At 40.2% G+C, this 21,643-nt stretch overlaps 1 protein-coding gene across 1 annotated transcript in view; it reads right to left on the bottom strand.

Moving 5' to 3' along the window:
• Positions 1–2,558: 2,558 nt before the first annotated feature.
• LOC129280208 (probable ATP-dependent RNA helicase DDX60) overlaps positions 2,559–21,643 on the bottom strand; it is a 92,067-nt gene continuing 72,982 nt past the window's right edge. The window contains exons 34-41 of the mRNA XM_064111880.1: positions 20,568–20,672; positions 18,595–18,733; positions 10,608–10,729; positions 9,128–9,299; positions 8,270–8,442; positions 6,681–6,838; positions 4,868–4,930; positions 2,559–3,304 (exon numbers count right to left, since the gene is read on the bottom strand). Coding sequence (XP_063967950.1) covers positions 3,190–3,304; positions 4,868–4,930; positions 6,681–6,838; positions 8,270–8,442; positions 9,128–9,299; positions 10,608–10,729; positions 18,595–18,733; positions 20,568–20,672 — 1,047 coding nt within the window. The 3' untranslated portion in view covers positions 2,559–3,189. The remainder of the gene's footprint in view (positions 3,305–4,867; positions 4,931–6,680; positions 6,839–8,269; positions 8,443–9,127; positions 9,300–10,607; positions 10,730–18,594; positions 18,734–20,567; positions 20,673–21,643) is intronic.

The raw sequence follows: 21,643 nt of genomic DNA, 5'->3' as shown, positions 1-21,643 counted from the left end.
AATGTAATTCTTCCCAATATCCTTGATGATAAGTATTATTTGTGTAATAAATATATACAAAGAAAAATAAACAACATAGGCAAGTCAATACTATTGCTGAATTGACGTATTACACAAAACGGATTAAATGATTTGAATTGCACACATAAGTTGCATAAATTATATAATATTCTTAAAAATTGTACGAAAAAATGGGATAAGGTCCCAATATAATAATTAACACAAGCATTACACAGTGGGCCTGAATGTTATCTATATGACCTCACCTTTAATAGGGCAGTTCTATGAAATATAAAAATGAGACCGTCAAGGAATGATTTAACCATTTTCTAGTTTATATGGATGTCCAGATCCATTCATAAAGTGTAACAAGAATGGATAAAAACTGGAGTCTAAGCCCGGGACTTTCGGGTATTTTGGTCTTCGGGTACCCGCCTGAAAAAGACTGGTGGAACAACCCCCATAACACAGTGGCATACATGTAGATAATGTCATCCACTGCCGCAAGCCAATTTATGAATGAAAATATAGTAAGCATGCGCAGAGCAAACCTCCCTTGCCCCATGCAGTATTCCATCAAAACAAGTCTGCAATACTCTTATCACCTCGTACCTACATGTAAATCAACCAATAATTCCACTTTCCTATTTTTTATATGAATTATGAAACGTTTTGGCATTATCCTGGTTTAAGTCACCACTCCATTCACTGCCGTTTATGTCGTCAGTCACAACTTGAGAAACTTGTTGATTTATAGATATTCCGAAGGTAATTGGTGAGATTCAAAATGAGACTTGTGTACTTTTGTGATGAGTTATAATCATGTCTTACACTACGCAATACAAATCATATACATTCACGTTATATTGGTAAGCAATTTCGGGTATCGGGTATTGATTTTTCTACCCAGGTACCCGAGGCTTCCGGGCGGGACCAGAGTACCTGGGTTTTAGTCCCAGCCCTACTGGGGTCGGACTTTAATAAAAAAAAAAAAAAAAAGTTGAATTATTTTACAGCGTTGCTACATACATGTACAGTAGCTATGACAACCATCTGACCTCTCAAAATTATTCCTTTCCAGATAAGTCCTGTACCCAGTAACACAAATGATTGAGACTGATTGCAAATATAAACAAGTGGAATGCCTCTGGCGGTCTCACCTGCATCACGCGATTCAATATAGCAGCAGTGCTGACTTTGAAAAATACTACACAATAATTATTCACAAAAAACACCATTGATATATAATGATACAATACTACGTTCATTGACATTTGACCTTGATCATGTGACCTAAAACTTGTCAGTGATACTTGATTACCCCTATATCCACATTTTATACACTATATCTATAAACTTTGAAAGGTCATGTGACCTAAAACTCGCACAAGATGTTCAGTGATACTTGGTTACTCTTATGTCCAAGTTTCATGAATCAGATCCATAAACTTTCAAAGTTATGATGGTATATCAACAGATACATGTACCCCCCCCCCACATGGCCAAAGTTCATTGACCTTTGATGTTGGTCATGTGACCTGAAATTTGCACAGGATGTTCAGTGATACTTGATTACTCTTATGTCCCAGTTTTATGAACTAGACCAATAAACTTTCTGTAATTCAACAAATACCCCCAACTTGGCCAAAGTTCATTGACCTTACATGACCTTTGACCTTGATCATATTACCTGAAATTCGCACAGGATGTGTAGTGGTACTTGATTACTCTTATGTCCAAGTTTCACGAATCAGATCCATAAACTTTTAAAGTTATGATGGTAACTCAACAAATACCCCCAATTTGGCCAAAGTTCATTGACCCTAAATGACCTTTGACCGTGGTCATGTGACTCAAAACTCAGGCAGGATGTTCAGCAATACTTGAATAACCTTATGTCCAAGTTTCATAAACTAGGTCCATATATTTTCTAAGTTATGATGACATTTCAAAAACTTAACCTTAGGTTAAGATTTTGATGTTGATTCCCCACCATGTTCTAAGTTCATTGACCCTAAATGACCTTTGACCTTGGTCATGTGACTCAAAACTCAGGCAGGATGTTCAGTAATACTTGATTAACCTTATGGCCAAGTTTCATGAACTAGGTCCATATACTTTCTAAGTTATGCTGTCATTTCAAAAACTTAACCTTCGGTTAAGATTTGGTGTTGACGCCGCCGCCATCGGAAAAGCGGCACCTATAGTCTCACTCTGCTTCGCAGGTGAGACAAAAACACTTCTGATTGATGCATTGTCTTATGTCTGAATAAAAAGTAGATGCAACAGTTATTTTGATTGGCTAGTAGTATTGCAAACCTTTATGTTGCAGAGCCAAGGGTAGATTTGGCCTTCAGATTTTAGTGTATGAGGAAGAAATGAGGTCCAAGCTGGGGCCCTTGTGGCACTCCCAACAGCTTTCCTCTCTTCTTTCTTTAAACCCTAAATAGCTTATTAATCAAACTTCTGAAATACTAAGAGTAGAACTTTCCAATATAAAATAAACGCATGAAAAGCTCTGAAAATGAAAATTGCAGAATCTGAAATTTGTATTTTTTACAAACTGGAAGAAGAACCAGAGCATTATATTTACACGTTAACATGCATTTAATTTTTGGGAAGAGTTTTGGAAATAGTGGTTACAAAATTTTACATTAACCTGCAATTAAGATATTTTGTTTGGTATATTAGTTCACAGGTCACACATTAAGTTTCTTTTGAGTCAATGTTTGGTTTTGGGTAAACAAGTGGTATATACATGTAAATGCAAACATTTAAATATCTTACCATCTTTTGATTTGTTCTGGGTTAAGTTCAAACAAATTCATTTTCACCAATAATCAATTGGGTAATACGAATATGCAAATAAGTAAATTTGAAAAGAAATTAAAAACTCTGCATACTTCACTTTTATAATTAATCGGCAACAATTCAAAATTCAAAAAAAATTTAGAAGTTACGTCATTCAGTTATTGAATGATTTTTTTTCCTAGGAAAAGATATCTAGATATGTGCACTTGGCACTTGCTATTTATTTTTTTTCTCTCTCTCTTGCTTTGTCTTTTGGAATGTACATATACTATTTATCGGTTATGTTCTGTTGAAAAAAAGAAATTCACCTCATATGTATATTTTTGCACTTGCAAAAGGCCGTTATAGATGGAGAGGAGGGAGGGTGCCTTGGGACCCTCAAAAGTTACTGGAATCGTACTGATTCCTAAATTTTGCAGTGTATTCTTTCTTAAGCTGTTTGAAAGCAAGCACGACATCATCCTGATGTGGCCCTAGCTCCTCCAAAGCAACACTGGACAGAGACCAAAAAAGAGAGAGAAAAAAAATTAAAAGGGGTACTGACAGTACAATTTTTTAACAAATAAAAGTTAAACCAGACAAAAAAAACCTCACAAAATTTCCAGAAAATTGGACAAGGAATAACAAAGTGATGACATTGTCTTGTGGGCATCATTCCAGTAAAAAAAACAGTTTTATACAAGCCTTTCTTAATACATGTATTGTGGCCGTCACATGGCACAATGAAGTATCTGAATATTTTGACTTTTTCAGGATTTGACATTTGGTGGGGTTTTTCAGTGAGCTCTTTTCATTTATCTTACTCTCATAATTTTTTCAAATTTGCCAACTCATTTGAAGGTAAAAGGATGTATCTTACAGATACACTCAAAAAGTGCTGCAGGAGAGTGCAATGTTCTTTGGTAAAAAAGATGTATCTGTTACATGTAGTTACAGTTTTCTTCCATCAAATGAGTGAGCGCGCCCAGCTTCGTGAAATATGGCAAAAGGATGTATCTGCAACATACATACTTTTACCATAATCGGTGAGCCACGAACTTCATAGACTAGTTGATGGCAAAAAAATGTATCTACAACACTCACTGACTCAATTAATCAACCAACTGTTTCTCATTTATATGTGAATAATTTTTTTAAGTGTATATACAATCTTCAAATGTAAATAATAATCAATGTAAACATCGCACAATTAGTCTTCGGACTACAGCATTGCATTCTGTTTTATATCTAATAAACCGAATTGAATTGAATTGAACATACAAATTGTATGCCACGATATTCAGAGCCCAGTTTATGGCAAAACAGTGTATCTGCAACATACATCCTTTTCTACAAATTGTGCCAACAAAAGTCAGAGACTAGTTTATGGTAAGTGTGTATGTGCAAATTACACCCTTTTACCAGTTTTCATGTCTTTTAAAGTTTTAAAGGCTTGTTTCATGGCTAAATTGAATTTGACCTTAAACACAAAATGATCTGCAGGTACATCCTTTTTCCATAATTCATCCATAGAAACTAATCGATGTATCTGCAGATACACCTTTTTGCCATGATATCGCCATCGTTTTCCATAAACCTAGGACCATCATGGCTAATTCAGTGGATTCATAACATGGTGCGCAACCTATCAATTGTAGCAGACAGGCCAGACTCTAACTCCGGCATCGATTTCCCAGGCACAGGTAGCACACAGTGCTAGTGTACTATAATGTGACTGTGTGTTTACCATCCATTGCAATGAAAGAAACGCATTCACCGAAAACGGTCTAAATTTCGCAAAGAAATGTGCGGCAAATTTCTCCCCCACCTCCTGGACCCCGGTCGACAGCATATGCAAGCCGGCCGAGCCACGTCAAGCCGGTCAGAGCAACATATATAAATGCAGCGCGCGCCACAGACATTAATTGTGATGTTGACTTTTACCCATGAGGCACTGCAAATTTCGGCTTGTCTGGTGCAATTGATAGGTGGTGCAATATATTGTGGAGCCACGAAATTTCATCTCTTTTGTAAAAAGCATATAGTCTCAAACGGAATACAAGTGACATATTCTTACCTGATCGATGCTATGACAAGACCAAAATCTTTCAGCTTATCAAATGTTTCACCAGATTGCAGTCTGAAATATACAAATTCAAGACACAAAAAATATCAAAGGGCTCTGCCAATTGTGAAATGTGCATGGGCTGCCAATTGCAAGCTTTGGTGTTGCTCAAAAACGTGAGAACGTGTACTTAACAAAGTCAATGCAAATTGAATTTTTCAACCAAAAATCATAAATGTATGATTATTTCAACTTTTGTTGGTTTAGATGGATTTTTAATTTTATGTTATTTCTGATTGCAAAAGGGCACCCGATCAAAAACAATAAAAACAAAGGTTTGAAAAAACAAAGAAATACATAAGAATTTAAAAAACAATAGGATACATAGGAAATTAATTATTTTGGGGCAATTATTTGTAGATTTTTGTTAGAAATGTAAAAATCTATATATTCGCCAAAAATGTGCATTCTACTAGCTATATAAATTGAGTTAAAGGCAAAAACATACACAAAAAACAAAATTAGGGCAAATTTCATACGCTTATTTGCATAATTTATTAATAAAAAAATATAAGCAATTAATTTTTTGAAAATTTTATTATACAGTCTTCCAGTTTACATCCAGCTCAACACGTGTGCAATTTTTTGCGGCGATCGCGCAATCAACAGCCAAGATCTGAGGGGGGGGGGGTGTCAAATTGATACCTGTCATCAACAGGCATGAGAATGACTTTCTGGAAAAATATCTGAAAGGAAATTAAACCTACCTACGGACGGGGTTCCAGGCAGCGCCCCCTGAAGCTCCTGGGTTTTAGCATTTAAAGGGGGTATAGGAAGCCATTCTATAGTACCAATTTGATAGAAAAAGGAACCCATTGTGGAGTACCAATTTGACAGAAAAAGGAAATAAAAATTTTACAAACTATACAATGCAATTTGGACTTTATGAACACTGTTTGTGTATAGACCTATACACCACACCTATAGTAAAGTAAACCATATGCTGCTGACATTGAGAGACAATTACTGACGCAGTGTTTTAGACCTCCGTTGCCATACCTTATGCTGTCATTGCACCATAAGCATCAAGCTTCACCGGGATTGTACAGCTTACGAAAACAATCCCCGGCCAAATGTTGATCAAAAGTGCCTTCCAAAATTATATGGTCACACCACGACCAGTTCCATCTATTTTTGACGGATTTATCTATCTATTTCGGGTCCGCTTCTCCCCCAACGCGATCAACGAACTTCGGTGTGGATGCCGCCATTTTGATACTAGAGACTGAATTAAAGCCACCGCACGATTTTTGCTCGCATCGTTCATGTCAGTGGTGCGACCGAAGTAGTGCGCGGTGCAGTCTCGTGCTCCGTGCGTGTTGCTGCTTGAGCTAGCGTAGCTAGCAACGGATCGATCAGTGCGTTCCCCCCGGCGCGGCCCGGTAAGGATTCAGCCTCGCAGTGACTCGCTACCCCCCAGACCCTACCCCCCAAATATTATATCAAATTCACATCGAACTCGGCGACCACAGATTTTGATGTAAAAAATCGGAATTCCGATAAAAATCGGACAATTCTCATGCCTGCATCAAGAACTCTTTCTAGTCAAAAGAAAGCTGCTGGCCATATTATCATTCTATAAGCAAGCTTATTCTGAGCTGTCAATAAAATATTTTAGTTTTGACAGCCCAGAGACAATGCATGTTCTGCATTGCGTGTATGCTGGTCTGGAATAATACTTCAAGTTAGGTGATTATTCAACCTATGGAAGGTCGACTTATCCAGAGTCTACCACATGTCAAAGCATGTTAGAAAATTATCATACCCGTTTTCTCGTTCAATCAGCTTCTTTGAGCCATGTTTGAAGAAGTCATATGTGTATGCATTCAGGTAGAGCTTCTTTCCGCGGTTGTCAGCAAGGTCTTCTGCTGGTATCAGTGTTGGTATTTTGGATTGTTCTATATGAACTCCTTGACGAATAGCCTATTAGGGAAAATGCATGAAGGCTAAAATTCACAGAGGTGGTTTAGAAACCATAGTTTAACACAGATTTATATTAATCATGCTTCATAATAACATAAAACAATTTTTTAAAACGTTATGAAAGAGAAAGAAATGAGAAAGTCTTAAATCAGGGGTTTTCATCATACATGTATCTTTAGATCTATAACTGGTTCACTTGCATAAACTCAAATTTGTGAAAAGAAAAACATCTAAACTGACTCTGACCACACTGAAGATCTCCAACACATAGAAGTACATGTGGGGCAGTATATTATTCTAGCTTGGAAAAATACACACAAATCTGGCAGGAATACCATGTATGTTTTGACCACTTCTCTCCAATTACACATTTTGTACCAGACTCATTTGGAATTTTTTTTTTTTTTCACACAGACATATACTGTAAAATTTTGTTGGATTATATTCAACTATTTTTAAAAACAGTGTTACCATGACTAGCAGTTAATGTATAACCGATAACATTTGTGCCCAGCCACCCCAAAACCAACAATAAATTGCCAGAGAGGGTTCACTGTAAAAAGCTTAAACAATACTTTGGTCTACAAAAAGTCAAAATTAGAAAATGAGCTTATCTGAAATGGTAATACTTTCTTCTTCCTACTGTCAGAATTTGAAGTTGTAAAGTTAAAGGAGAATGAAACCTTTGGAACAAGATAGCTTGTATAAAACAGAAAACTCAAAGAAACAGATCAACGAAAGTTTGAGAAAAATAGGACAAATAATGAGAAAGTTATGAGCATTTGAATAATGCGATCACTAATGCTATGGAGATCCTCAAATTGGCAATGCGACAAATATGTGTGATGTCACTTGTGAACAACTCTCCCCATTACTTTAGTATATATTTCACTTAAATTGTCTCTTTCATCACATCTATCAGTAGCTCATGTGTTCTTTCTATAGGAGGGCATGTAATACAGATTTTTAAAGAATAAATCATGGATAAAGAGTTTGCATCACCACAAGAAAAAGCAGAAAGAGACATTTTGAGGGTATTTTATAGTCCACATGTGACATCACACATCCTTGTCGCATTGCCAATGGGAGGATCTCCATAGCATTAGTGATTGTAATATTCAAATGCTAAAATCTTTCTCATTATTTGTCCAATTTTTCTCAAACTTTCTTTGTTCTTATTATTTGATTTTTCTGTTTCGACATAAGCCTACGTATTCCAAAGGTTTCATTCCCCTTTAAATAAAACAGGCCGTGCGCTACTGTCTGGCTCCACTCGGGAGTGAGCCACGCTGTGATTGGCCGATGCTGCAGGAATCATGTTCTAGCTTAGAATGTTCTCTATCAAGCTCAATAAAAATCTCAAAATTTATTTTTGGCAAGTTATTGTTGGTTTGGGTGTGGCAGGTCACATTTGATACCATCAATTAATACCTGAGATATGTCTGCATCAAACTTCTCAAGATCCTTGTCCTTGTTACCAGATGTCATCACAAATGGAGACAAGGTTGTGCCCTTGTTGGATGAGGCTGTAAGCTTGGTAATTAGGTTGCCTTCTTCTCCAGAAGCATTCAATGAAGGCGGTGATAAGACCGGTGGCTGTATTGCTGTGAATTAAAGCATTGATTGACTTTGATTTGGCTACAAAGTAAGAGCTGCAAAGGTCCCATTAGTCACTCGTGTCTGTGATGTGTTGGAACAATGAAGCCATGGGAATTTTGACCCCAAAATCATCATTTAGCATTTTAAAAAAAGTGAAAGAAAAAAATGGAAACATCATCCAAATTGCATTCCATATACTAACTAGCACTATTCTTTATAAAACTAAAAGGATCGTGGTTTTTTTTTTTTTTAGAACTGCCAAGCCACTTTGAGTAAGTCTGAATGCACAGATCCTACTTTTAAATCTTGATAAACTTTAGGACTTGAAAGTGGTCTAGAAATGTAACAGACCATCTGTGTCAATATTTGAACTTTGATTTTTTAGTAGCTACACTTCATAATCACATTTCTTCTCTTTCTGACTAACACACACTACTACTGGCAATTAAACTGGGATCTGTACTGCAGATTACTGCAACAACAAAAAAAATCATACTTTTATGCTCTTAAAGTAGGAGTGTATCCAGGAATTATAAGATGGGGGCATATCTCTAACAAACAATAGACAAGACTAGACATTGCCCCCCCCCCATCAGATGGTTATTTGGTTTTGCCAGTTATGGACGTATACATATTCCCCCTTTTGACCCCTTCCCCTCGATCTACCACTGTATAGAAACCCCAACTTACCAATTTTTGAGAGAGGTAGCACATTTTGCTTGACTCCATCGTCGTCTCTTTTGACAGCATGATCACACACAGTGTGGACGTAGCTTCTGAACACCTCCAAGACATCCTTGTTGTGCTTCTTGAGGATGTCAGAAAATTCCTTTGGCATCACAACTGACTCCCCAAACACAACCTAATGAGGAAAGAAAAAAATAATTAATTTTACAAAATCCAACATAATATTTGTTCTTAAAGTATAATTTACAAATATGGAGTCTTTCTTCTTTACTTTTTTTTTTTTGGGGGGGGTGTCAAAATGACATCAAAATGACAGGGACTTCTGTTTCCTGATAGTAAATATAAACCAAGAGGTGTGAAAAAATGGAATGTAAGGGGAAACCTGGGTTATGGTGAAATTGCAAATGCAGATATGCGTGTGTGGGCATATGTAAAATCTATTACTTGGAAAAATTCCTTTGGACATTACAGAATGCCATGCTTACATGTAGTCTTGTTATTTACTCAGTTAAAGTGCGATATTACTCATGCTTTCACAAGAATCAAACTTTTCAGTCATTCATACGGTAAATCCCTTGAGTGGTCATTTCATTAGATTCTGTATGACCTCATATTGTGATCATTATTTGGATTCAGGCTTTAACCCAAAAAGCAAAATTGTATGACTTTTTTTTTAAAGTCTCCCGCAACTTTTGAGACCAAATTTGCGATATATGGGTATAGTATCGCGATGCCATGTGACTTTTTAGGAGACAATGTCATGCCGAAAATGACTCATTTTTATACTTTGTGTACAAAGTCTATGGGAGGTGAAATTCATAAGGTGATTATTTTTCATACTAAGTGGTCTGTTTAATTGATTTAGGGTTTAATTTGTTGTTAAATGGTCTGTAATAATTTCCATTGAAAAAAACAATGAAAAAACAGAGAAATACATAAGAAATTCTAAAAAACAAAGAAATACATGAGAAAAAAATTGGCTTTTGCAATTTTCTTTGTGGAAACCTTTAAATTAGATTACAAAGATGACATCTGTAAAAAAGAAGAAAATTTGAAGTGAAATTGGGTGTTGAATTTGCAAATAATGTTTTTCATGAATAAATATGCATATTTTAATATTCATAATAAATCAAAAGTAATTAATTTCAGAAATTTTGAGATCAGAAGGGGGGGGCATCATGCCCCCCCTCCCCCCTCACTCCTCAATACATCTCAAATAGCCCACTCCTTTTGGGTTAAGAGATTTAACGATCATAGTACATTCCTCAGTGGTCGTGTGCCCACCTCATAATAAGAATTTTGTAGGTTCGATCCCTCGCCAAGTCATAGCAAGAACTTCTACCTTCTATCAAGGCAAACCACTGATTAGCCATTAAGATTAGTGAAAGATAACATATCATGCTAAGCAGGGCATGCTGATAGAGCAATTTTAGAACTGAAGTGGTTATACCCAAGGTAAATATTTATCATAGATATACCGTACCTTGGAATGAACGCCCTCGCTTTTTATCCTCTGCACCACAGATCCAGGCATCGTTATACGACCAAACATGTTTCCAAGAACACACACTAGTTTCTCCATCACAGATTGGGAGAAAGAACCATCTACAGGAAAGTATAAAGAAATAATGAAAATAAATTCCATCTGAACGTTAAAAAGGAACTGAAGTCCATCGCAACAAAGAGTTTGAGTTGAATTAAAAGAGAAAAATATCAAACAGGCAAAGTAGTAACAATTTCATATGAACATGTAAAATAAGAAAGTTTTCACCTATAAGCTCATAATGTACATCCTGTTTAATATGTGAATGAGGGAGCCTACGCCAATGCCAACCAGCTGCTTAGTCTCACATGTAAAAAAAAAGAAACATTTTAAAAGAAATATATAAACAAGTGGAGTGCATCTAGCAGCCTTGCCTGCATTACGCGATTCTATAAAGAAGCAGTGCTGACTTTGAAAATGACTATGGAATAATTATTCACAAAAAACACTATTCATATAATAATAAATTATGAAAATACTTACCATGATTTTCTTATTTACGAGATAACTGGATATACTCATTTGATTTGCTAGTTCATTACGATTAACTTGCACGCCGAATAAAAGTACACAATTTTTCCTGCGCGCGCGCAGCATCTCCCTACACACGCACTATCCCAAGATCATCACGCAAAAAGGCGTCCATTTCCTCTCATGAGCCTGAACGCAAGACATGTTGCCACGCAAGGCGAGGGGTCGGTGGGAGGGTTCAAATGAGTATATCCAGTTATCTCGTAAATAAGAAAATCATGGTAAGTATTTTCATAATTTACATCAATAACTGGGATATACTCATTTGATTTGCTAGACCAACACGGATTCAACGTGAAGGGAGGCATGTCTAGACTAAGAAAGTGCGTACAAAAATAGGGAGATGAAGACACGAAAGGCCGCTGCCTTAAGGACAGAGGAGGTAAATAAGGCCTCATGTGAAGAAAGGTCCTTAAGAACAAGGAATTAGAAGAGCGCCAAAAAGGCGGTCCTCAAGATGTCGTATACGACGATTCCATAGAAAGAGCCCAAGAAGAATGATACTATAATTCTAGACTAAGAAAGTGCGTACAAAAATAGGGAGATGAAGACACGAAAGGCCGCTGCCTTAAGGACAGAGGAGGTAAATAAGGCCTCATGTGAAGAAAGGTCCTTAAGAACAAGGAATTAGAAGAGCGCCAAAAAGGCGGTCCTCAAGATGTCGTATACGACGATTCCATAGAAAGAGCCCAAGAAGAATGATACTATAATATCATGGGCCCTCGGTCTAGTGTCAGAAGGAGAACATCATCACCAACTGACCTTGTTTCAACAATCCAGCGTGAAAAGATGTCTCGAGAAGCTGCCGCAAACGGCTCGCGCGACAAAATAACCAACTGCACAGAGTTGGGAATTGTCTGAAGAATGGCAAACAAAGACGAGGGTTAGAAGTAACACCTAATCTAAGCCAATCCCGGCAACGGTCCGGGAGCAATGTATAAGTATGCAAAGCTTTGTACTGTAAATGGTTATATATAAACAGATACAGGAGGGATCTCGACTGATGGACAGACAAAAGATACCCTGAAAACCGACCCAAGAGGGAGTTAGTCAAGCGTCAAGAACGACCAACAGGTGCCATGACGGACTAAGCCATACAAGCTCAAAGTTTGAGAAAAACTTAAGAGGTTGTAAGATTCGGATTGAAGGTATTAATCATCCGTAACCGGAGGGATGATAATTGCCGATGATCAAAAAACGATCCGATTTTGTTGAAAATTTCGACAAGAATCGTGATCGGAAGACTGAAACTTGTACGGTTCAGTAAGTGATCCATCAATCAATCTGAGAAGGCGACAGCGGGGCTAATAAAAGCCACGGTCAAGTCACCGGCTTAATAATTTAAGCCAAGCCGCAACCATGCAAACGTAAGGAATGCGAGATATCTCAGAAGCCCCCGCGTGGGAGAAGGCGCCCAGAATTCGATATCTGTCTCAAATGCGTGAGGGCAGAACATCTGCAGAATTCTGATAGAGAGCTGTGGCAGGACGTTTCCAGCGGTCCGAAAAGGACATGGAACGACAGAGAGTAAGGTTGAAGTAAACGACTCGTAAGGCAGTCAATGTGTCGAGAAAAGCGACTGAGTGCCATTCTGTTAATAAGAAAATGCCACGGACCTGCTGTCTATGTAGAATAGAACAGTCTGGTCAAAGCAGCTCAAACGGGCGTGTCGGAGAAAAACGCGGCACGCATCACGACATAATAAGTGTGATAGACAGCGGATCCCTTTTGTCCCGTACTAAATAAAACACCCGCCCGAGGGTGCAGTGCCCGCGGCGGGAGAGGTGGGCGGTGGTTTGGCTGAAGCCACCATCGCCGAGAGGGTCCGTAAGACTAGGCTACGATGGATGTCCGCTGAGCGGAGTAATCCCTAGTCGCAGCAAGCGTACGCCAGAGATGAGCTGGCGAACAATGTCTCTGTCATGATATTACGTGTAAACGATGATCAAGAGATGTCGGTCAAGATGTTCTGAACCAACAGACAACGCCAGACATGATACCTCAACAGTTACGTTCCCGACGGAATCGAGTGAGGTAACAACGGCCCTGTCCTATCAAGGTTAGGGACGGAAACTGGCTAAGAGTGTCTAAGTCCTCGCTTGACGAAACAAGCGGAGGAGAAGGCGACTTGAGGAAAATAATCACCAATATTTCCCTCAGTCTGCGATGAGAACCAGTTGTTTACGAAAACAGCCACAAGGCCTGGTTTCTCTGGTGATCGCAAGGGCAAGCACCGCCGGCACCGGTTGCAACAGCATGGAACAGTCCGATATCGGTAAGATAAGGAGTTCCGAGAAACTGCGGGGGGCGGCAAAAATGACGCCCTAAGCAGCGGGGGATGAGAATCTATGCTTCTAAAAAGAAGAACTCCAGTGAAGTAAATCACTTTCATGGAGGGACTCATCCACAGTCGGCCCGAGAGAAAGCGGGTCGTGGTGATCGTGGTTAGACAGGCATAAGTATGCATACACACACGTATACATTTTATACATAAATGTATATCCACCACGATTACATCATCCTCGGTCACGCAGTGACCATGGTCACATACATAGCATGGAAGGAGGATGAAAGCAGCCTGCGAGGCGACTCAAGTGTGCCGATTGAAAAAGCTTCTAAAAGGAAGACAACTCGACACACGGGCACGGTAAATGCATCAACCGTAGCCCACTCCACACGAGGAAGCGGCGAAGACGCCCGCAAGCTTGACCTACATAGAGGGCAGTCTATCGGATAGACTGTTTGAGCTCGACCAATGGCCTGGTGGCGGACAGTTTGGTGTGAACTCGCCGACCCGGCACGGTGGGTGCGTCCAGGAAGTAGGCATAGAAATGTCGACAGAAAAAACCTGGGGCTTGAAACAAGCCTGAACGCACGCACACAGCCGACAATCTAAAGAGATATATGGCTGTTTCTTTCCACCGAGATGATGCTTACCCGACCGGGAAAGACTCGGGGAACAAGTTGTGAATGTCAACAGGAGGGGTATCTGGCATATAAATAGCCGATTCCCTCCGGGCGTTCGGTGCGGGTGCTGCCAGCGGGCTCCGGGGGGACGACCGATGATGGCAGCTCGGGCAGGGCTCGCACGAGCCGCCCGAATACGAGACAAATAGGTTACAAAATAACCATAATGCACCGGGTGGTGAAGGCATAGCGATTATTAAGTATAGGAGAACTATTAATCGCCGTGACATTCAGATCCGATATTTATGCTCATAAGCTCGGCAGAGCTACGAGATAGTGAGACATACCGCTGAGCGGTGATGGTGCTAATATCGGAGTAGCCCTCACTACAGCGGCGATCGCTGGAGGACGGGTGTCTGTACTAGCCCTGACTCTAACCTTACAAGGAAGAGAAGGTGTTAAAAGTAAAGACAGGGCACCCTTACTTTCGTATAGAAAGTGAGGTTCAGGCCAAAAGCTGACGGTCCCGTCGCCTGGGCGGACGGTCCGCGGGCGTGATAGGTTGCCCTCTCAAAAACAGCCAAACATTCTCATGAGAGAAGGAAGGCATGCGGTATGTGAGAAAATCTTACCTCCAATCTACAGGCCCGCCTAGGGGGTAGAATGGAAAGAGTTACCGCTGAAAGAGTCGTTGCCGACCGATGCCCGGTCAAACTGTGAGGCTTGACGTAGAGGGCGAATTCGGGAGTACCTGCATATTAATGGGCGATACCCATGCAGGTGAACTCGCCGACGGCTCCCCGGAGTGCGGGCTGGCGGGAGAAACTCAATCCGCTCAATGCCCGTCACCGGCAATAAGACCGACAGAAAACAGCCAAGCGGCTGCAGCGACCAACCAGCGACATACGGGGGCTTGCCGACTTGCTGGGTGAGACCCATACGTCAGCAGCACCTGTGCATATCATGAAAACACCCGTGCGGGTGAAAAGGGCCGGTGGCTGGTGCGAGGCTGTTGATAAGCCCAGCCGTCGCGTAGCGGCGGTCTGTAATGACGGAGAACACGAGGGTAAGAACCCGTAATGCTCGGGACGTGTTGATGCAACCTGTAAGGATGCAACGTCCAGCCGTCGGTCATCGAGAGCTTGCCGACATGTTGGCTTGAAAGCCGTATGTTGGAAGCACCTGCATGGAGACGGGGTCACCGTGTAGGTGAACAGCGTTTCAATAAAAGCCCGGCGTGAGAGGGCAGGTGACTGCTTGAACCGCACGGTGCTTAGCACGGCGGCTAAAGCTGACATGAAGCGGGAGTCTGGTGACATAATGGGGGCGATGCCCGTATGTCGATAACACCTGTGTATTAGTGGGAATTTCCCTTGCAGGTGCGTGAGCCGGCGAATCATGAAATTGCCGGTGACTCTCCGAGGTATGAGATGGCGAATGTCTGCTTGGCCTGCCCGGTGCTTGACACGGCGGCTGAAGCTGACATGAAGCGTGGGGGAATTTACCCGCACTGCTCGTGGGCGTGTGAAGCAACATGAGAGTTGCGACGCGTGACCCACAATTATCGGGAGTCTGGTGACATAATGGGGGGCGATGCCCGTATGTCGATAACACCTGTGTATTAGCGGGAATTTCCCTTGCAGGTGCGTCCGCCGGCGAATCATGAAATTGCCGGTGACTCTCCGAGGTGTGAGATGGTGAATGTCTGCTTGACCTGCCTGGTGTTTGACACGGCGGTTTTAGCTGACAGAGAGCATGAGGATAAAAATCTGTGATGCTCGAGGGCGTTCTGTTGTAACATGAAGTTACGACGCCTGACCATCGGCACAAGAATTAGAAAGAAAGGGTCTGCCCGCGAAGCGGGGTTAGCAACCTAGAATTTCTTCTTCTTCCTCTTCTATGCGGCCCCCGCCGGGGGGCAGAATAGGGCACAAGAGACAGGGGGGACGTGATATCTCGCATGAGAAAAATCACCCAAATCTGATCAAGCCGTTTAGGCACATGAACGCTAATTCCACGGTTCCACCTTAAAGGGCACGTGGACGCGATTCCACAGTTCCACCCTGATCAGATACTCGTGAGATTGACGGAGTCGAGCTCACGTGTCTCTAGCGACTAGGGGCTGGTAGCCCTTTGCTAATGCTCCCTGAAGGAGACTGACAAAGCATCGAGCCTAGTCTGTGCCGGGAAAAGAGTCCCATGCTCTTAACCCGGACTTGTTGGACCCGATAGCCGGTGGGTAAAGCAGCCCTGGAGGAGTGAAGTTTTCTATACTAGTACCACACTCCCCAAAATAGGTTCAGGTCCCGTCGAGGGAGCCTTGGCTATCACCTTTCAGGCACGTGGCCGCTGTGCCACGGTTCCACCCTAAAACGCTCGGGTACGTGGGCGCGGTTCCACCCTCTTGGGCACGTGGACGCAACTCCACGGTTCCACCCTCCTTTTTCCAAGGCACGTGGACGCAACTCCACGGTTCCACCCTTTATAGAGCCCATCGCAAAGGGTCTCACTCTCTTGCCCTCATACTCACCGCCGCTGATCACGGGAACAATAATACCATGTCTGGTTCTCTCCCAGCGGCAGGTTTGGAGTCATCAGGAGATGAGTCAAAAAAGCTCATCTACCTGGTAAGTTCTTAGCTGAAAGAACAAAAGGAGGGTCGAAAACAGAGAGGGGGCGGAGGGGTGGGTGGACAAGAAAGGTGACAAAGCAAGATCCTTATCAGAAATATTAATAATAAAATTAATAACTTCGGAAGAACAGGACCGACTTCTTAAACATGACATCAAACAAAGTTAAGAAGCTGAAGTTTTTTTTTTTTTTTTTTTTTTTTAATCAATTACACGTAAACATGACGTTTATTAATTAAAAACAGAAACGTCTAAGTCCAAGGACGAAGAGCAGGATCAGCTAAGAAAAAAAAACACAAGTTTTTTTTTTTTTTTTTTTTTTTGACAAGGGTCAAAAGAAATAAGTAAAGGAGCTGATCTGAAAGGAAGAAGTAAAAACTTACTTCCCTTAAACTGGAAAGCCGAAAACTCATTAGCGAAAACTTTTTTAAAGGACGCTAATAGAAAACAGGGGGGCCTCCCAAAAAAATTTTAAGAGAAAATTTTTTTAAGACAATAAGTCTAACAAAAAATTTCAATACAAAAATAATTATTAAAATTAATTAATAATTAAAAAATTAACCAATTGGTTAATTAACAATTAATTAATTCATTAATTAATCAATCAATCAATTAATCAAACAAAAACAAAAGATTGATTGAGACAATCAACCAACTCACAAAGGAACAAGTTGAAAACAAGTTTGAGAACAAACAAGGACGACGCTCCTATCTGTCCCATAGCCTAAGCTGTGGGGAGGAAATAAAATCAATTCAATTCAAGACGAGGCAAAGGTGCAAGTCAAGAATAATAAAGAATTAAAAAGATTTGGCGTCGTATCAATGCCTGCGGCACGCAGGAATAGTGCGCGGAGCTACGGGTAAGGGAAGCGGAAGCAACCCGTCTGTGAGAAAACGAAACTGACGTTCGGAACTCACAAGTTTATTTAAAGAAAAACGTGAATAATAACACGAATGCTCCATGCACTATGATATAAATGAAATCAATCTAAAGCCGAAAGGCAAAGGATTGAAATAGGCTGTAAATACATAGATAAATATGTAAACAATGGACACTTTTTATAGTAAAGTGGGAGTGTACTTAGCTAACGTCTGATCACGGCGGCAGGCGAAAGTAAAAGAGGAAATGGACGCCTTTTTGCGTGATGATCTTGGGATAGTGCGTGCGTAGGGAGATGCTGCGCGCGCGCAGGAAAAATTGTGTACTTTTATTCGGCGTGCAAGTTAATCGTAATGAACTAGCAAATCAAATGAGTATATCCCAGTTATTGATGTAAATTACTATATTCATTGACCCTAAATGACATTTGACCTTGATCAAGTGACTTAAGACTTGTGCAATATGAGCAATGATACTTCATTACTCCTATGTTCATCTAGAAACTTTCAAAGTTATGAAGGCAATTAAACAATTACCCCCAACAAGGCCAAAGTTCATTGACCTTAAATTACTTTTGACCTTGGTCATGAGACCTGAAACTTGTACAGGATGTTCATGATACTTGATTACTCTTATGTCCAAGCTTTGTGAAATAGCTCCATAAGCTTTCAGAGTTACAATGGTAATTCAATAAATACTTTCAACATGGCAAAAGTTCATTGACCCTAAATGACCCTTGACCTTGGTCATGTGAACTGAAACTCAGGCAGGATGTTCAGTTATACATCATTAGACTTATGTCTAAGTTTCATGAACTAAGTCTATATTCTTTCTAAATTATGTCATTTCAAAAACTTAACCTTTGGTTATAATGCTGAGGCTGCTGCAGCCGCCATCAGAGAAGCGGCGTCTATCGACTCACTGTGCTAAGCATGTATGGGTTAAACTGACAAATAAAGCAATCAAATAATCCACTCACCCAAGTTTGGTTTGCACAGCTTATGAAAAGCGCCCTCTTGGAGCATGGTGACGAAGGTCAAGTTTGCTGGTTCATGGTAGTGAAGATGAGTAGCAAGTCCTGAAAGACCTATCGGTGTACCGCTCATGTCAAGAAGACCCTGAAAACAATTCAGTTTAAAAACAAATTAATACCAGAATACTTGTTGTCAGCCACTGAGTTCACAGTAAGGTCGATAAAGGTCAAAGTGAATCAACTTGGTCACCTTGAATCAACCATTTTTTTTTCAAAAGTAGCGTATTACAGGTATACGGTGGCGAACCAGCAAAAAAATCAGAGTAGCGACAAATGATTCGCTCACATTTGCTATGGGATCACTCTCGCAAATGCCAAAAACTGCCAAGTAACCAGCGACTCCCATCCCAACATGAAAATCGCTCCCATCCACACCTGCCCAGTCTCCCATCTGCACCTGCATAGTACTATATGTCAGGCAGCCAGTGCAACCATGCAGCTGCATTTTTTAATTCCATGGCTTGTTGCTTTCTCACGTGTAAATGAGTGGTCTTTTTAGAATCTGGGCTGGCACACCAGAAAATTGCGTATCGAGTTTCAAACTCTGATAATCAAACGCTACTATTTTTCAAAATACTGCACGACAGCAGATTCAATCAATAAATTATGCTAATTAATGCAACTTGGCAGTAAATCTTTAAATATAGCCCCCCAAAATGCTAGATTTTGGTCTGGACACTCTTGTTAGGATCATTATCAAAAGCATATTTAACAAGTGGAATGCCTCTAGAAGTCTCACCTGCGTTACGCGATTCAATATAGTAGCAGTGCTGACTTTGAAAACTATCAAATAACTATATGTATTCCCCAAAACACAATTCATATAACAATAAACTACGTTCATTGACCCTAAGTAACATGTGACCTTGATCATGTGACCTACGACTTGTGCAAGGTGATCAGTAATAGTTGATTACCCCTTTGTCCACATTTCATTAACTATATATCCATAAATTTTCAAAGTTATGATGGCAATTCAATGATTACCCCCAACATGGCCAAAGTTCATTGACCTTAAATGACCTATGACCTTGGTCATGTGACTTGAAACTCGCACGGGATGTTCAGTGATACAGTATTTGATTAATCCTATATTCAAGTTTTATAAACTAGATCCATTAATCTTCAAAGTTGCGATGGTAATTCAACAAATACCCCCAAAATGGCCAGAGTTCATTGACCCTAAATGACATTTGACCTTGGTCATGAGTTTTGAAACTCGCATGAGATGTTAGTCTTATCTTATGTCCAAGTTTTATGAGCTAAATCCATAAACTTTCAAACTTACGATCATGGTATTCAACAAATACCCCCCAACATGACCAAAGTTCATAGACCCTAAATGACCTTTGACTTTGGTCCTGTGATAATTCATTACCCTTATGTACAAGTTTCATGAACTAGGTCCACATACTTTTTAAGTTATGATTACATTTCAAAAACTGAACCTTTGATTTAGATTTTGATTTTGATTCCCCCAACATGGTCTAAGTTCATTGATCCTTAATGACCTTTGACCTTTGTCATATGACTTGAAACTCAGGCAGGATGTTCAGTAATACTTCTTTACCCTTAAGTGTACATTTCATGAACTAGGTCCATATACATGTACTTGTTTAAGTTATGTAGTCATTTAAAAAACTTCACCTTAACATTTGATGTTGACCCCGCCGCCGTCCCAAAAGCGGCGCTTATATCTCTCTCTGCTATGCAGGTGAGACAAAAATGGCTCTCAAATTATTTTTTTTTACCCTGTGGTGAACATTCTTTTCTTTTAGATGGTGGTTAATTCCATCCAATAGTAGTAATTTAAAGCTGAGAATCTTCTCTTCTTAGAGGAATTTTTTACTGAGAATTCATTTCAAGTGACTTTTGTGGGTTTTGCCAATCTCTGTTCTTCCGTGGGAGGGTAGACTTACTGCATGTATGAGATAATCCACACTGAACAGGAAGAAATGCTTCACTACTTCCTCCATGTCTGCTGCCTTGTGACACACAAAAGGATGCTTCAGTAGAGATAAAACCTACAATGTACACAATACAACAAAGAAGTAATGTATGTTTTGATTCATCCTGGAAGAAAGACAAATAACGATTAGAAATAAATCTGGACTAACTTTTTTAAATAGAGAGTACGTCCGATCCTGGACTCTTCTTCAGCTCGTCTGAACTCGTCTCAAAGACAATAACATCTATTGATTTCCCGCCAGTTCAGACAAGCTGAAGAAGCCTCCCAGATCGGATGTCAAACTGTACTCTCCATTTCAAACAGTAAGTCAAAATGATCATATTTCTTTCTAATTGTTAAAGAAAAAAGAAAACTTGTTTTCTCCAAGGCCCTTGTCAAATGTCACAGCCCTGTCTTTCCCTCGGGAATCTTGCAAGCAGCCTAATTTCCTTACAAATCATAACAGTCATAATAGACAAAACAATGGGGACTGCAGGAAAGCTGCTATGAAAAAGCTTAGCATCCTTACAATAGTCATCACCTAATACACAGTGGCCCGCATTCTAAAGTCAGGTTTAACTTAATAGACCATGGTCTTACTCTGTGTTAAAATTATGGAAAGCCAAAAGTTTAAAAAAATTTATTGAGTTGTATGTTTATATCTACTGTGCTCTTTCCCGATTCATCGATGGTGAAGACAATCATCTATTTATACTTCCTAGACAATTATGAATGATTTGAGAGGCAAATGAGCTGAAATATGATATCTCTACTGTTATTTATTTACGTAGCAATTGGCTATCCATACTTAAACCACAACTTTAACCCTATCTAGACCGGGTATTTAGGGAGTTCAAATGGCCGGGGGGAGGGGGGGGGGGGGGGGGGGGCGCGCGATCGCGCCGAAAATTGGCACGCGGGTTGCCTGGGACATAATCTACACAATTGTATAGCCATTTTTTTCATGCGAATTGCTATTAAATAATTATGCTAAATTTATGCGTAATTAGTATGCGAAATCATACTTTTTCCTCTAACTCCCTAAAT

The sequence above is a fragment of the Lytechinus pictus genome, chromosome 17, assembly GCF_037042905.1.
Source record: "Lytechinus pictus isolate F3 Inbred chromosome 17, Lp3.0, whole genome shotgun sequence".
Lineage (NCBI taxonomy): Eukaryota > Metazoa > Echinodermata > Echinoidea > Temnopleuroida > Toxopneustidae > Lytechinus > Lytechinus pictus.
The sequence above is the reverse complement of the archived record's forward strand: the minus strand, read 5'-3'. Positions and strand labels throughout refer to the sequence as shown.